The sequence below is a fragment of the Myzus persicae genome, unplaced genomic scaffold, assembly GCF_001856785.1.
Source record: "Myzus persicae strain clone G006 unplaced genomic scaffold, MPER_G0061.0, whole genome shotgun sequence".
NCBI lineage: Eukaryota > Metazoa > Arthropoda > Insecta > Hemiptera > Aphididae > Myzus > Myzus persicae.
Window position 1 is genome coordinate 1,134,427 of NW_019101024.1, and position 16,423 is coordinate 1,150,849.

General features: G+C 27.8%; 1 protein-coding gene across 2 annotated transcripts; it reads left to right on the forward strand.

Moving 5' to 3' along the window:
• The first annotated feature begins 925 nt into the window (after window positions 1-925).
• On the forward strand, window positions 926-16,149 carry LOC111027321 (putative inorganic phosphate cotransporter). Of its 2 annotated transcripts, none has more exons than XM_022305675.1 (7): window positions 926-1,136; window positions 11,892-12,028; window positions 12,113-12,343; window positions 12,916-13,224; window positions 13,281-13,430; window positions 13,493-13,867; window positions 13,928-14,086. In XM_022305675.1, exons 1-7 carry the CDS (start codon window positions 1,103-1,105, stop codon window positions 14,084-14,086), a joined length of 1,395 nt encoding a protein of 464 aa, XP_022161367.1. In that variant the 5' UTR covers window positions 926-1,102. The 2 variants fall into 2 exon arrangements, with proteins under 2 accessions (XP_022161367.1, XP_022161366.1); XM_022305674.1 differs by having other exon boundaries at window positions 927-1,136; window positions 11,889-12,028; window positions 13,928-16,149.
• Window positions 16,150-16,423: the final 274 nt, after the last annotated feature.

The following is a 16,423-nucleotide window of genomic DNA, read 5'->3' on the forward strand; positions in this document are numbered from 1 at the left end:
TTTCGCTACTCATAACCTTAAAAAAAATCAAAATAATTGCATACATAATTCACACTAAATTATGATTTAAAATAATGAAAAATTGAAATTACACACACTAGTTGTATTTCGATTTCCTATGATATTCATTCTTTAATATGCGAATACCATGCACTTGTGACAAACTATAAAAACCTCCATGACCCGAATTTGGGACTTAAGGTTTGGAACCACTGAATTAAAGAAATTAATTGCCATTCCCTATTTAATATATATATAAGTGTGAAGATAGGTAGCGTTGGACAACAGATGATAACAATTCAAGTCTTATATAGTTATATTCTCTATCTAGAATAATAATAGAACTAGATTTGTTGCAAACCTGGGGTATTATTTTACTTGATTTTTCGAAAACTATGACTCACATTTTTTACTTTTTACCATCTCAAGGACAAAAACGTGCAAGTAAACCAACAACATTATAACACACATACATTGTATAAAATAATATAGTGCGTTTTTTTACTAAGTAGGTATATAATGAAATTGCATGATCACGCCCGAATGCAATTAATAGTATACCAGCTGTTAATGCATTTTAATCGTTGTATATAGTAGGTAGGTACATTATTACGACGTTGATATTGTTTTATATCCATAGTTCATAAAAAGGAAAGATTAAAAACATAATTTGATTATTGACTATTATCATTGTTATGTTTAAAACCTATATTATATTATAGTATTATACACAAAAGTCAAAATATAATATAATCTTTTAATAACAAAAATTATTATCAGCTCAAATGGTTCTGTGAATATAATATGTTAATATTATTCAATGATTAATATTTATATGATCATATTTAATGACGCTGCAATGAAACTATGAAAGTCCAATAATATGGAAGTGGAAATCGAACGGACGACGTTCATATTACTTATGAGAGATCTATCGAAGAAATTCGTTAGTTTGTATTTGCTTACAGTTGTCAGTTCAACTGACTCAGTTGGTCGTGTACGAGTAATGTTAATATAAATATAATGTACTTTTTCGAAATCAAGTTATTAACTATTGTATTATTGAAGTGTTTAAGAAAATATAATCCATAATCATAATATAATGGAGAACGATAAAAAAGAAGAGCACAAAAAGGGTAAAATTATAAATTAAGAATTATTAAAAGTATTTTTTTACGTAATACGATTAAGTAGATAATACAACTTACAAGTCACAAACAGGCTTATTATATAAATAAATGTTTTATCATTATTACTTACATAAGCAGCAATTAGGTATTTTGTGAAATATTTGCAAAGTAAAATATCATGAAATAACAAAATATTTTATCAAAATTATGGAAATCAAATAATTAATCATAAGACATGTTGGGTACCTATCCATTTTATAAAATTATAATAGGTATTTAATGAAATTATACTGACTCATGTCAAAAACCAATTTAATTTAGCATATCATGTGAAAATAAAACAAAAAAGGGGAAAGTAGGTAACCGCTTTGCTGTATAGAAAGAGTCGATATACCTCGTCGAGTGTCGTTGAGTAGGTCGCTGCAAAGACGCCAAAAGACAGTTTTGTTTATGACAAATTTAGTAAGTTAATTAATAGTTTGAGAATTTTTTTGTTATTTCCTTTGGGTGAGTGGTTAAAGTTTGAAAATGCGGAGCAATGAATAATGAATGTACTGATTTTACAACGATGTGTGTTTCTTATCTTTATTTTTTTTGTGTCTGTCATCGCGGTTTTTTACAGTAAAAGTGCTTCGATTTTCTTCAACAGCAACTTTTCTGATAGGAAAGTGAATCTAGTTGACGCATTCGAGAGGTTAACATTTAAAATTTCCAATAGTTTTCAAAAGCAACGGGAAAAACAAACAAACAATTAAGGAAAAACGGGAATTTTTACGCCAAACCAGTTTTCAAAAAAATCAATTTTGTAAATACATGAAATTTTCATTAAATATTTGTGTTAGCATTTTCTATACACCACACAATTTTCAAAATATTTTGATTTGTGTTGAACTATTTATAGGCACATGCAATTTTCGATTATTATTTGTTTTTTTTAAACTTAAGTCGATAAAAAAAATTTTGGCTCGGTCAAAAAACTTGTAAATGTGATACAAGATTCCTTGTAAGTTGTGGTCTATGAAAATTTAAAAAAAAAATTGAGCGTAAATCTACAATAATTTTTCATGAGCGTTTAAACTTAGAATTTTGACAAAATTCGTAAAAATCATGAAAATTAGTAAATTATATTTAGTTAGAAATTCATAAAATTTTCTTTTTATACCTAAGATTTGAAAAATTGATACAAGATTCCTCACAAGGTTAATCTACCTTTATCAAAAAATTTCTACCGGATAGTCATATTAAATTTTTATGAACGTTTGAAGCTGACTAGCGATTTTCTTATTTTGTTGTACCTAATTCAAAAGAGAATTACTGCAGACACTTGAAATTCACACCAAATGTTTATTTTATTAATTCATATACTTGATATAATTTTCAAAATATTTTGACTTGTTTTAAGCTGTTGACGGACATTTTCAATTATCATTTTTTTTTCTATAAATGTCAATAAAATTGTATTGGTTGGGTCAAAAAGCATGAAAATGTAATATATGACTTATGATATATATTATATACTTACAATAGCAGTTGAAAAATATTAAACATACATATGGGGTTTTTTTTTAAAAGCATTTAAAGTTAAAATGTTGATAATATTTATTAAATTGAAAATTGAAAATTATTTTCTAGTTAAAAATGTATAACATTTTAAATTTTTATAGCCAAGGATTGAAAATGTACGAGGTACACTTAAGCAGTTTTTTTCCATAAATAGAAAATATAGTTATTTTTTACAGACATTTAAGTTAAAATTTGGACAAAATTGCATAATAACACAAAGAATAACGTTTATCATTTTATTGTAATTCGGTTCCAAAACAACCCAATTTTACGTAGGTATATTTAATATTTTTCCAGCATCACTGATAATTGAAGAATAATATTAATTCAACTTACCAGCTATCATATTAATAATAGGTAATGATAATATAAAATATCCTAAACTGACATACCATCTCCGCTCAGAATCGTTTTTCGTATAGGAATACACTATACAATTATTTGTATCATTGAATTCAAATTTAATACCATCCGTTACAGCGACCTCTTAGACACCTAAAGTACAGCAGAGTGACATATACTTACCCACATTTTTTTCTATTTCAAGCTATTATGAAAAGCATTAAATACCTGATAAGAATTATTTAATTTTGCCCTCTCCCCTAAAGTACCAACCAATCGAAGAATTTTTACTGCCTTAAAGATGATAACAGACAGGAAATAAACCTATATCATTGAAAAAACAATACAATCATCACTCCGTTCAAAATCTAATATACATCATTGTAAGATCAAATACTTACCAATACAATATTATATTCACTGCTCCGCTCAGAAGCTAAAATATTACGTATCTATGTAGAAACGATAGGAACTATAAAGTGAACACTTGTAAGAAGGTCTTTCTTTTATTTCCTTATTACATAAAAGACTATAAATATTAATCTATTACAGAGATATTTTAACTCGTAATAATTTTAAACCGAAAATTCAGTAAACTAGGGCCTAGGACAGAGGTGACAAACTTATGGCACGAGTGCCAGAAGTGGCACGTTGGCCAAATTTCTAAAATAGCACGTTAAGACTAATTAAAATATTTTGTCTGCATTTCATAAAACAACAGATAACAAATAAACTCATATATGTATAGTAATTATTGTTATTTTTTTTTACTCTCAGTAAAAAGACCTTTTTTGGAGGGAGGGGGCCAGAAATTATATTTTAAAAATTTGGTTTTTAAATTTCGACACTCGACCCGTAAAAGATTCACCACCCCTGGGCCTGGGAGTTTAAATTATAAATATATGCACAATGTCTGTCGCCTAAGTTCCTAACTATGTAGGTACCTTATATATAGTATTATATATGCAGTAGCCAGTAAGTATACCTCTATTTTATTATCACTATTAAAAGGAATAACATGGGTAGGTGACCTCACTTATTTTATTATTATTAAATTCTGAGCAGAGCGATGAATGTATTTATTGGTTGTTTTTATTTTTACTTTTTACTTATTAGTTATTAGTAATTATTAAATTATGATTTATAGGTAGGTAGAAGCTAACAGCTACGTATAGTTTAAATAGTTTAATAGTATGCTTTGTAGTTGTACATAGTTACATGCAGGTAAACTGTGATATACTAATTTACTATGCCATATATACCTATAAAAATATAAAAATTTATCATAAGATAATATTACATTTATTAATCACTTATTAGTCTAATTCAGGGTTCAGCAACCTTTTTGATGTCAAGGCCCCAAAAAAACATAAATTTTTCATGGGCATATGAAGGAAGATAATGATGTACACATACATACCTACCTTGTATTTTATTTTAAACGAAAATTTAATATACTGTTTAATCATACTATAAACTCATATCACTGATACCAAATTTAGTTTATTTAAGTTCATAACTGTTATAGATATATTAATTTAACAAGGTCGTGTCACAGATTAAACAAAAATTTTATTCAAAACTGCTCGTATCTAAAAAACAGTGTTTTAATCTATCCTTTGTAGTTCTTATATCCTAATATTATTTTAGTTTGGGGTTTTTAAACGTAGTGTCTATACTCTATAGTTTTATAATTTTACTCGCAAGCAACTTTAAGTTTGTAAGACATACGATTTATATTTGATACGGTGCTCACAAAATTTAATAAAGAAAAAGAAAAAAAAAAGAGAAAATTATTCATTATTTTTTAAGTGTTAATATTTATTTTTAAACAAATATATCTTACCAATTAATATTTGTTTGAATAAAAAAAATAAATGACAAAATTTTTTGTAAATCGTCTAATAAACAACTTTTGTTTCAAACTTTTTAAATATTTGTAAACATTTTTGAAATATTCAAAACAGCACACATTTTTGACTTTCATGAGCTTATAAAAAAATGCTTTAGTCCGATCCATTGTGACTTTTAGTATGTTAAGGACATATTTAATTAAAACTTTAAAAAAATAATAATCGTTGTTGTGTTTTTTTCCGTTATTTTCAAAAATTCAGTCTCTATTGTCTGGCCCAATGTAGATAGTAACCTACTGCCTTAACAAATTGTATAAATAAAAAGTATATAAAAAAAATATGAAGAATAAACACTACCTTCGGCGTGACGGCGTTACTGCATTAGTGCTTACTACCAATGTATATATTCTAGAAAACCAATAGGTTGATTTACTAAAATAGTCGTAAAGATATATCTCATGGCCTACAGAAAGACACTAATCATGCAATAACCAACGAAACACATACGAATTATTAGTTACGTACCTACTTACTTTTATGTATCTATACTACTCTCGGAGCAGTCGATGCGGTTTACCTGCCAGTAATTTGTTTGCCAGAGACAGCAATTTTTCTCTTTTTGTGTTATTTAATGTGATGCAACTAGAGGGCTAAACGAGACAAGTATATGACAACACTAAACAGTAAACACTGTCCTATAAACCACGAACTCCTATAATTAGTATTGTTTAATGTGATAATATAATAATATATGTAGTATACTATATTATATTATGTACCTACCTATTATACAATATTAAGTTTTAGGAAAAGAGATTACAGGAACGACTTTTATTTTATTACGTGAGTAAAGTTGGCAACACGACTTTTCTGATCGACTACAGACTAATAAGTACGTCGCTCAAGTCAGTGTTCCGTAACTCCCAACTTTTGGGATGCAATGTTTTTTGCAACTTATTACTTAGGTAGGTTGTACGTACCTACATTATATTTCGCAAAAACAAATTACAATTCTGCATAGGGTCCGTAAAACCAAAATACTAATGGAGAAAGGCGCGATAAGTTCACGCAATCACCTCATAAGTCCACAGACATCAAAATGTTGAGATCAGTTCTAACTTTCTAAGTCTGTGTGCTAAGGAAGTAAGGAACCATATATTTTTACGCAACTATCATAAATCATTGTGGAGCATAAAAATACTTATTGTACACTCAAGTTCACCCAGCCACCCCTTCCATAGACTTCAAACTAGGAAATATTTTTTGACAGAAACCAATTGACACCAAATGTTGCACACTTATTATTTGATATTTGAGAACCGAGTGTTATAAACTTCGTTTTTCGACTTCTGCATAGGTTGCTCACACATGAATTTTGGCTCACGAAAATCGAATACAAAGGTCAACAAATGATATTAAGTACCTAATAATTATTTATTTTATCAATTTTAATTTTAAAATAAAAACGCACTTGCAGTCTCAGTTGAGCGGCGAACTTAACAATTCAATAGGTACCTAATCACAACAATTTCGAAACAAAACTTACGAGATTTCCATCCTATCTGTGATCCGCAATTTCCTTATTATCACATCATATTATATAATCATTCATTATTGCAATCATATTAGGTATTTTATGTCTATGATCGCAACTATATAGACTTTATTTATATATTTAACAATTTTTAGAGCCATTTGTTAGCTAAATATTTTAATATTTTAAAATAATTGTACCTACCTGGATTATTATTAAAACAAATAACAGTAATAATATTTCGAATAAAGTTTCGATTTTCCATGTCTACCTATACGAGTTGTCATTGGTTACAGAGAATGGAGATAATTGCACTTAGAGAGCTTTAATAATTAAGGCTCTCCGATTGCACTCATTGAGCCTTATATAGAACTGTATTGCACCTTGTCTATAGTGGTATAACGTATAAACTATAAGGTCGAAAACCCCTGAGGTAGATGATACTTACTTGAGCTATTTGGATTTTACTGTTTATTTCATTACAAATACATTTAAAATTATTATTATGAATCTTAACTTACAATTTTTGTCTATTGCCGATGGTTAGCTGTGTAACAAAAAAATCCTATTAACTCTATTTTAAACGGGCATGTTACAAATCTACAAAAGAAACAATTTATCACACTATAAACTATGTAAGTACTAAGTACCTATAGTTGTAAAAATGTATGCAATATTATAGGTAAGTACTACATGATATACCTATACCGAATGTTCTTCACCAGTGGTCCGGCAAAGTAAATTTTATTCTACATTATATTGATATTTGTATTTCACTTCATAAAAAGACAGTGTACAATTTATTACTAGATAATTATTACATTTATACTCGTGATAAAAACAATCTTTAAGTACAGTTTGTGACAAAGGTAGGAAGTTAATATTAGTTACAATATAATTTATTAGCTTGCCTCACCATAGCAAGATATTTTAAGTATACGTATAATAAAAATACCTATGCAAATATCAAAGTAGATTAAAATACAATTTTTAATAATTAATGTAGGTACCTATAATATAATATGCCTATTTGATATTCAATATAATGACCAGTCTTACAGTATTTTTCACTGCGTTTTGGTTTTTTTAATCTAAATCAAGAATTGAAACATTTGGAAACAAGATAATCCATAAATTGTTGACCAAAATAAATGTATTCTTACAAATACTTTATGCATCATATGTCCTACTTGATACGTCCCTAATCCACACTACACCAATTTTCCATATCCTTTATTCCCAACCTATTCACAGAATTTAAAATTTTTTTTATAAATTGATTTAGTGGGAAAAACTTTGAATTCATAGTTTTGTAACGTAGATCTTCCAAGCTGCGTTTATAAACACATATCTTAACAATTTTATTTTGGTGCAATTGCAGAAGCTTATCTAATAGATTTTAAGGGGAAGACGGGCAAGTCCTTCTCAAACTAGAATGCCTTATTGAAAAATAACCATTAGGATTATGATATATCACAATGTTAATAAGAAAAATATCTTTAAGTCTAGAGAATTGATAAAGGTTCTTAAACACATAAGTCATAACTAGGTACCTATATAGGTATTATCTTGGTGTACATTCGGTGCAGTGGGTAACAAGAGAGCCAAAGACTCAGGTGCCCTCTCAGCCCTTCTTTCTTGAGCATCATAAAATATTAAAATCTATGTACAAAATAACGGTCTGACTTCAGACCATGGATAATTCCGAGTCAGAACTGACCGAACTTTTCATTTTTCAATGGGCCGGACAAGGGCAACGTACGTTGATTTTACGCGCACCGTGTACATCCCATCTTATGTTTTCATCAAAAGTAAAACAGGTAATAAGTATCGATCGTGTACAAGGAATTTTTGAAATTGATTTACAAATATTGTTGATACTTAGTTGTTCCTTTTTTTACAATAGTGGACAGTAATTTTATCAAGAGGCAAATTATTTTGATTTATAGTTAAGGACAGTGAATTTTATTAATATTTAATAATAGTTTACTTGAACTTAAATAGGAAGGTTATCAAAAACTTTTTTTAGTTAATTTTTTGATTCCCCATAATAGGGCTAGAAAAAAGGAAATACGTAGGTAACAAATGTATAGGAAAGTAGTTATTTTCCCGAAAATTACTAGAATGTATAGGTATAATGTTTCTATATACTTTAAAAAATCGAATTAAGTATAGGTACTTCTTTGAGGCTTTCTGTTTCAATATACCATTTACCATAATTAACTATCTGAGTTATTTTATTTAAATAACTTTTAACCCATTTTAGACTAGCTACCTACTATACAGTCTAAGTAACTAGGTACGTATAGACTATAACTAGTTTATGCATCGATTGAGGAGCAGCCCACAATCCAAAAAATATAAAGAACCTCTCACATATACTGCAGTTAGGTATTAAATATTAATACCTAATAGGCAAAGATTATATCTTAACTCCTAAGTGTAAAATGGTTAAAATAATGAAGTAGGTATGTAAAGGTATTAGTTATATTGGTAGGTATGTAGACGTATATGAAGAGGCATCACGCATCAGTGGCGTCATTAGCAAATGGTTCTGGATGGGATAGGTACCTATACATTTTATAATCGTACCTAATACCCAGTGGACTTCATAGATCATAATATTATATAGGTATTAATATATTACTATAAATTAAATAATGGTTTTTAAAGACTAAAGTAAACAATTAAATTAAATGTATTATTTATAAATATAATATAAAGCCCATCTTTCTTTTGCTAAAATATCTAGTAGGTAGATATATATGTCTTTGGGATACAATTTTATGTCCCTATGCACTGACAATATTGTTTTCGAATTGTTAAATTTCATAATCATGAATAGGTAATAATTTGGCAGGGATTTTGATGTATTTTGAACTGTTTTCTAAATCTAGCCACCGGATGCTCGTTTTGAAGCTTCGCGTTTCATGCTATTTTTTATAATTCTATAAAATGTATGTTATCATTTAGGTATACCGCATTGTTTATTAAAATTAATTTAAAAAATGCTGTGCATTATTCGGAATTTGTAGGCCTATAAGTATTAAGATCCCAGGCCTCAATATTGTGTACCTACCTTAATAATTATAAACAATACTAACAGTCTTCATTTATTCTGTGAGAAGGTATAAGTTTTATCTTATAACTATGATAATAGAAGAACCATTGTCCACAATCCAATGGTTTTGTCAAATCATTGTCCTGGGATATGGTTGATTTTTTAACATATAGGTGGTACTATCTATTTGATTATTAAAATTTGAAAGCACAAAATAGGTTTTACCTAAAATGAAAAGTAAAATATATGATCATCGGATCTTAAACTTTGAAAAAAAGATCACGGGGGGGATATATCCGAATATCTTACCCCCCCCTTATTACGCCACTGATGGACATGGCTAAATTGTCTTAATGGTTAATCATTTAGGCATTTATTCTACAATTGGTCCATTCAAATGATTTACTATAGGATTATACTAAGATGGATCAAACTGTTGAAATTTGAAAGTATGAAAGAAGATGCTAATATTAAAAAAAATCACTTATTTTGTTATAAAAATAGATTTTCAGAAAATTATTTACTGCATTTGCTTAAAACTTAAAAATTAACAATGATCACTATCCAGATACTACCTTAACAATTTTATTTTGAAGTTGGAATACAATTTTAAAAACATTACCAGATCTTTAGGATACTGACAAATAATTTCGATAATGAAAACCCAATAAAATAAGAATTCACAATCGCCTCCTAATTATCATATATAGTTAGGTGGTATATTAAATCAATTAAAAAATTAAAAATTAATAATGAATAATAATAAATTATTTATATTTGTTACCTATTTACTATATGTTTATTTTTTATTAAATTAATTACTTACATTTCATTATTCTAAAATAAGGTGATTTCACATATATTTATAACGCCTCGTAATATCATAGTACTTATTATAAATGTTATAATATTCTAGGACAAAATTTTATAAAAACCATTCAATTTACTATTTTAATGATTTGAAAGCTTTATATTAATCCATACCAACAACTAAAATTTGTATAAAACGATCTTAGTATCCTCTTACTTCTAAAACATTCTATAATTTAGGTAATACTTTTAAACTATTATTCCAACTGCTTCAGTTTTTTTTACATTGCACTTTCTTAAATATTTATTTAGTTAAAACTAGTTTGTACGTAGGTAGGGATTTTCAATTTTAAAAGTTATCAAAACTTGATTACAATATTTGTCAAATTAGAAATTCTAATGTTTATGACTTCTGACAAATATATATTCAATAGAATAGATCTTAACGAAGTCATTGAAAAATAAGAGTGAATTGGTTCAAACGGAACTTAGTTATTAAGCGTCAGGGCCTTAAAAATATAATTTTTCAAATAGTTCTATTAATTAATTTGTTAGATGTTAGGTACCTAGGTATGCATTAGGATATTGCAGTGCTGTATTCAATTATCAAAAAGTTTTAAATTAATTTATGACCGCATTTGTTACTTTATTATTTAAGACCAAATGGCCAATATAATAATTGTTGGTACACAAGTATCTAATAAGGAATATTTTTTTTCTAAAAAGAAGAAAATGTGAGCTGCTTAAATATCTACCCTTGGCCTGAAAAACATTAGCAATCCACTCCTGTATATTGATATTTAGAAATGGTAAGACACATTATATTTTAAGTACAATATCACTTACCTTTTTTCCAAAAACGTTGAATTTCATTTTTTCCCTCATTAAATGATATAGGTACCTAGTTACTTGAATAATATTGATTAGGTATTAGATTCATTTTCTGTAATCCACAATAAATATCTTTTGACCATCTTATATTTCATTTGAAAAATTTAATTAAGGTAAAAAACTATAGGGTAGTTTAATATTACACTAATAACGCAAATAACTATTATTATAACTTATAAGTAACAGTATCTTGTATCTGATACCATTTTTCACCTAGAATGTATGTATGGAAATAATCAGTAGGTATAAATACATTTTAGCCTTTAAATGTGTAAATACATTAGCCTTGCATTACTGAAATAGGCAGTGTTGTAAAAAAAATTGATTTATAAGTATGAGTTACAATTCAACAATGGACTGTTTAACGTAAGCTCAATAATATTTTGTCGTTTTAATTTGGACAAATATGGGAATTCATAAACACAAATTACAAAAATAACGCATTATTATTCTATTATATAATTAGTATAGGATTAACATAGACCATATCTGCTTACAAGAGGAAAAAAAATCAGCATTATGTGGACACTAATGAGAAAATATTAGTAACGCATGTCATACAGATACCTAATAACTAATAAGTAATAAGTGTTGGGCAAATCTCAGTTTTCAAAAAATACATACCTAGCGCAATCATTTGTCATACAAAATGTATAGTTTAAAGTGCTGCACCATTAAGTATTTAACATTGAAAAAATTTATAGAAGAAATTACATGGGGTGAACGACACAAACAAGCATTAATACTTTTTTTTGGTCTGGTCATTTCATATGGGTTGAGAGTTAATCTGTCGGTTGCCATTGTAGCCATGACTGACAAATCAAGCGCCAATACACATTTTATAGTGAGTATGACATATTATAATATGCAAGCAAACAAGCTCTTTAGGTAATTACACAAAATGTAATTTATATAAAAAACTGCTCAGGAGTTGCCCTGGAACGAATCATCAAAAAGCCAAGTATTAAGCTCATTTTTTTGGGGATATCTAATAACTCAAGTATACGCTGGACAAATGGCACAGAAGTATGGAGGGAAATATTTCTTGGCTGGTGCATTAGGAATCAGTGGTGTCTTGACAATATTCACCCCGGCATCAGCGATACACGGTGGTGTATTAGTTATGTGTGCAAACAGAATGGTTCAAGGAATGGCACAAGTAAGTCAAAACAATGGAGGGAAAATATTTTTTCATAAATATATTTATTTATAGTACGTTTAAGCTACACTGTTCTAAAATGTATTGGTATAATAGTTTTTTTTTTTAAATGAATAAAATATATTTTCTATCCGTATATTAATTTATATAATGAATAAAAAGGTTGAAATTAATATTTACTATATTGGTCATTGGATGAAGAGATCAAAGGGAGTGTTCAGTGACATTACTTCAAGTAGGTAAAAAAGTTTAAAAATATATTTATGCTGGTAGTTAACATTTCAAAAAATGTATTTTATTTATTTCTAAATTACCAAGTAGAAAATTTTTGAATAAGCAACCGTTAAATAAATATATTATCTTGTAATAAAAAAAATATGTGTCAAATTTGTTTAATCAACTTTTTTTTATAACATTTAAGAGTATTAGTATTGATATAACCAATAGTCATTGTTTAAACTGAACGTGTTTACTTATATAAATTAAAATTATATTTTAACCTACTATGTAGCTCGCAAGTATAGAAATGAAATACCTTCTACATTAAATAACAGAAAAATATTTTGTTTTAGGGTTTCATATTTCCAACAGTTAATGTTTTGCTATCAAAATGGGCACCTGCATCTGAAAAAGGACGTTTGATTTCATTTGTGTTTAGTGGCACACAATTTGGATCATTGGTTATGCTTCCCACCGCAGGTCTATTAGCTAGTAGTTTAGGAGGTTGGCCATCTATATTTTATGTAAGCGGTGCTTTGACATTAGTCTGGGCACTGGTTTGGTCTTTAATGGGAGCTAACAGCCCATCAGAACATCAAACTATCAGTGAGGCAGAAAAAAAATTCATTATTACCTCATTAAGTAATACAACATCAAATACGGTAAATTGAGAAAATTCTAATAGATGTGTATCTATTATAATATGTTACTTTTGTAGCCTTTACCAACTCCTTGGGGAAAGATATTTAAGTCAATTCCTATGTGGACACTTATAATTGCACACCTAACCCAGAACTTGGGTTTCTGGATTTTAGTAACAAACATGCCAACCTATATTAATTATATACTAAAATTTGACATTAAATCAGTAAGATAATTTAAAGAATTAAAAGGTTCAAATTCATATACTAATTATATATTATTACTTAGAATGGGTTTTTATCTGCTATGCCATACTTGATCATGTGGATCCTGATTATAGCATTTTCCTGGATCAGTGACTACATCAGGACACATGGTTTGATGACAAATACAAATCAAAGGAAAATTTGGAATAGCTTAGCTCACTGGGGCGGAGCTTTAGCATTGGTCTCACTTTATATATTTGACACATCAACTACAGGAGCAATAGTTTTGTTGACTGCAGCCCTTGGTTTAAACAGTGGCGTTTTCACAGGTTTTTTGACTAATCATTTAGATTTGGCACCAAATTTTGCAGGCACACTATTAGGAATTACCAATAGTATAGCAAATATTACATCAATATTGGGACCATTGTTGGTAGGCTTTGTTGTAACGGACAGTGTAAGATATATATATATTTTTTTAAATTGCTACAAAATGTAAAAGTATTTTTTGTTTTAGAGTAACAAAGACCAATGGGGCATAGTGTTTTTATGCTCAGCTGGGGTCTTCTTCATTGGAAACTTATTTTATGTTATATTTGGAACTGCTGATACTCAATCATGGAACGATTCATCGATAAACAACGAAATAAAAACAGGTGATAATGAAGACCCATGAGTTACTACTACAAAATATTTGATGGGAATTAAATGCAAATTTGTTTTAAGTTATTTAAATATAAATAATGTACTCTAAATATTTTAGTATCATTAATGATAGTATTTATTTATAAAATTTTAAAAATTATGTATAAAATTAAATAATTAACACAAATTATACTTCAAATTGTAAAAAAACGTCTCCTTTATCAATCACCCAACCTAAAACACATCATAAGATTTGAATTTATTTTCAACAATCACAGAAGTGTTAATCAGCGCCCAAAGTAGTGTGCAAAGCCATTATGATATGTTGAGTCATTTATTACCGCAACCATTTTGGCTTATCCCAAAAATCGCATTTGACATGCAAAACTACACTAAAAACAATCTGTACGCAGATTTGAAACAAATATTATGTAACTTGTAATAATATAATGTGTCGCCTGTTGTGGTTAACAGGGGACTTGGTAATACAAGTCCAACAGGTCAGCTGTGAGGGATAGCCTCGCCTGGGGCTGTGTTTCAGGGGACCCAATTTAGGGTCCAACAGCTTCACTGTGACGACAACAACCAACCTCAATCAGCGAACGTAGTATATTTGGACGGCAGGACTTGATAGACAGATACAAGTACCTGGTAGTGACGACTATTCAGATTTACAAGATCCGTAGACTACCTTAAATAGGTATTAAGAGGATGACAAAAATCATTCATAAATATAATAAAACTGTTCCAAATAACTAACTGTTATTACACAATTTAAAAAATGTATAAGGTTATAGAAATATTGATACTAATTAGTAATTATTTTTGAATAATGAAAATGCAATACTCAGGAAATATATAAATAATTAAATATTTAAATTGCCAGTTATGGAATACACTTTAGATTGAAATAAAAAATAACTAGGTAATATGAGAGGGATACAAAGATTTGTTTTTAATTTAATCACATACAGAGATCAATTAAGATTAAGGATTATTATATAGTTCATCACAACTATATTTTGAGTTATCTTAAGAATTCCAATTTTATATACAGACTGGTATTTTAATTTGATTAGAACAATATCCATAAACAGATAATTTTAAATAAAATCTCAATTCTGAATATCAGTATAATACTTTGATCACTCTTATATGGTATAATTACGTCTTCAAATAATTGGCAATAAGAAAATTGAATGAAGGATTAATAAACTTTCGTGAATGAGGTACTCACCATTTTTAGAGGATTCACTTTATTGAAATAATTGAACTAATTTTCAGATATGTGCTTACATTTATTTGAAAAAAAAGAATATGCATGGTAGTAATCAAATTTTTTTTAAGAAAATTTGATTACAGTGCATTTCCAAAAATTTAGTATTATAAAACAAATATTTCTTACCTTGAATTACATCATACACACGTACTTAATATATAATAAATTATAATAATGTAATGATAATAAATTTGTTAATGATTTAGAATAATAAAAGTGTGTTTTCTTGTTTTCATTTTTACAATTATATTTTTAATTCTAATATGTTAGTAATTAAAACCCTAAACATTAGGCCTTAAATTAATTTAAAAATGCAAAAAGACATACCAAATATTATAGAATTCTGAGCCGCGTCATCTGAGAAATCAGTAGGCACGTTATATATCTAAACCTAAAAACACGCTTTTTTGAGATGAACAATGAATATTTACTATATCTTATACGTGAGTGATTAGTACTTACTCATTCTCACAACATAACACTATATAAATAATTAAAACACATTCAACAACATTTTTTTTTTTTTTTTTGTATTATAAACAAATTTGCTGTGCATTTTATGCTGAGCGTAAAAAGTTTGTACGAAATCCACGTCACACTAATAAATACTACCACACACGTTCTACAAAAAAATGTACGTGTGACATTTAGTTACAAACTATTTTTGGGAATATACAAATAAATCAAGAAAAAAAAATCCAAAGAATGAAAAACGAGGGGTTAAGGACATTTAAAATATAAAAGGACTTACTGATTTTTCACTGAAACTGCGTTTCAGTTATTATTCAAAATTTTTCCTTTTTCTGTAAACAAAACTGTATGAATAGAAATTGGTTATATTTTAATTAATTTAATTAATGGGGATAATAACTAACTTCTGTAAATAAATTAAGTTCATAGAATAAAAGTTTTAAAATATTTTTCATATAAAATAAAAAAAGAAAATCACTAACTTTTAATCTTAAATAATCCTAAGCTTAATTAGGAAAGAAAGTTTAATTTTTTCTCTTTTTATCAATAAAATTAACAATTTGTTTTTAATTGGAAATTAAAAAAAAAATTAACAACTTACAAAAGTGACGGGGGTGT

Excerpts from the sequence above, each read along its gene's own strand:
- LOC111027321 (XM_022305674.1), top strand. The coding sequence starts at position 1,103 with ATGGAGAACGATAAAAAAGAAGAGCACAAAAAGG. Across the intron at positions 12,344-12,915 it reads TGGTTCAAGGAATGGCACAA|GGTTTCATATTTCCAACAGT; the intron begins GTAAGTCAAAAC and ends ATTTTGTTTTAG. Across the intron at positions 13,431-13,492 it reads TAAAATTTGACATTAAATCA|AATGGGTTTTTATCTGCTAT; the intron begins GTAAGATAATTT and ends ATTATTACTTAG.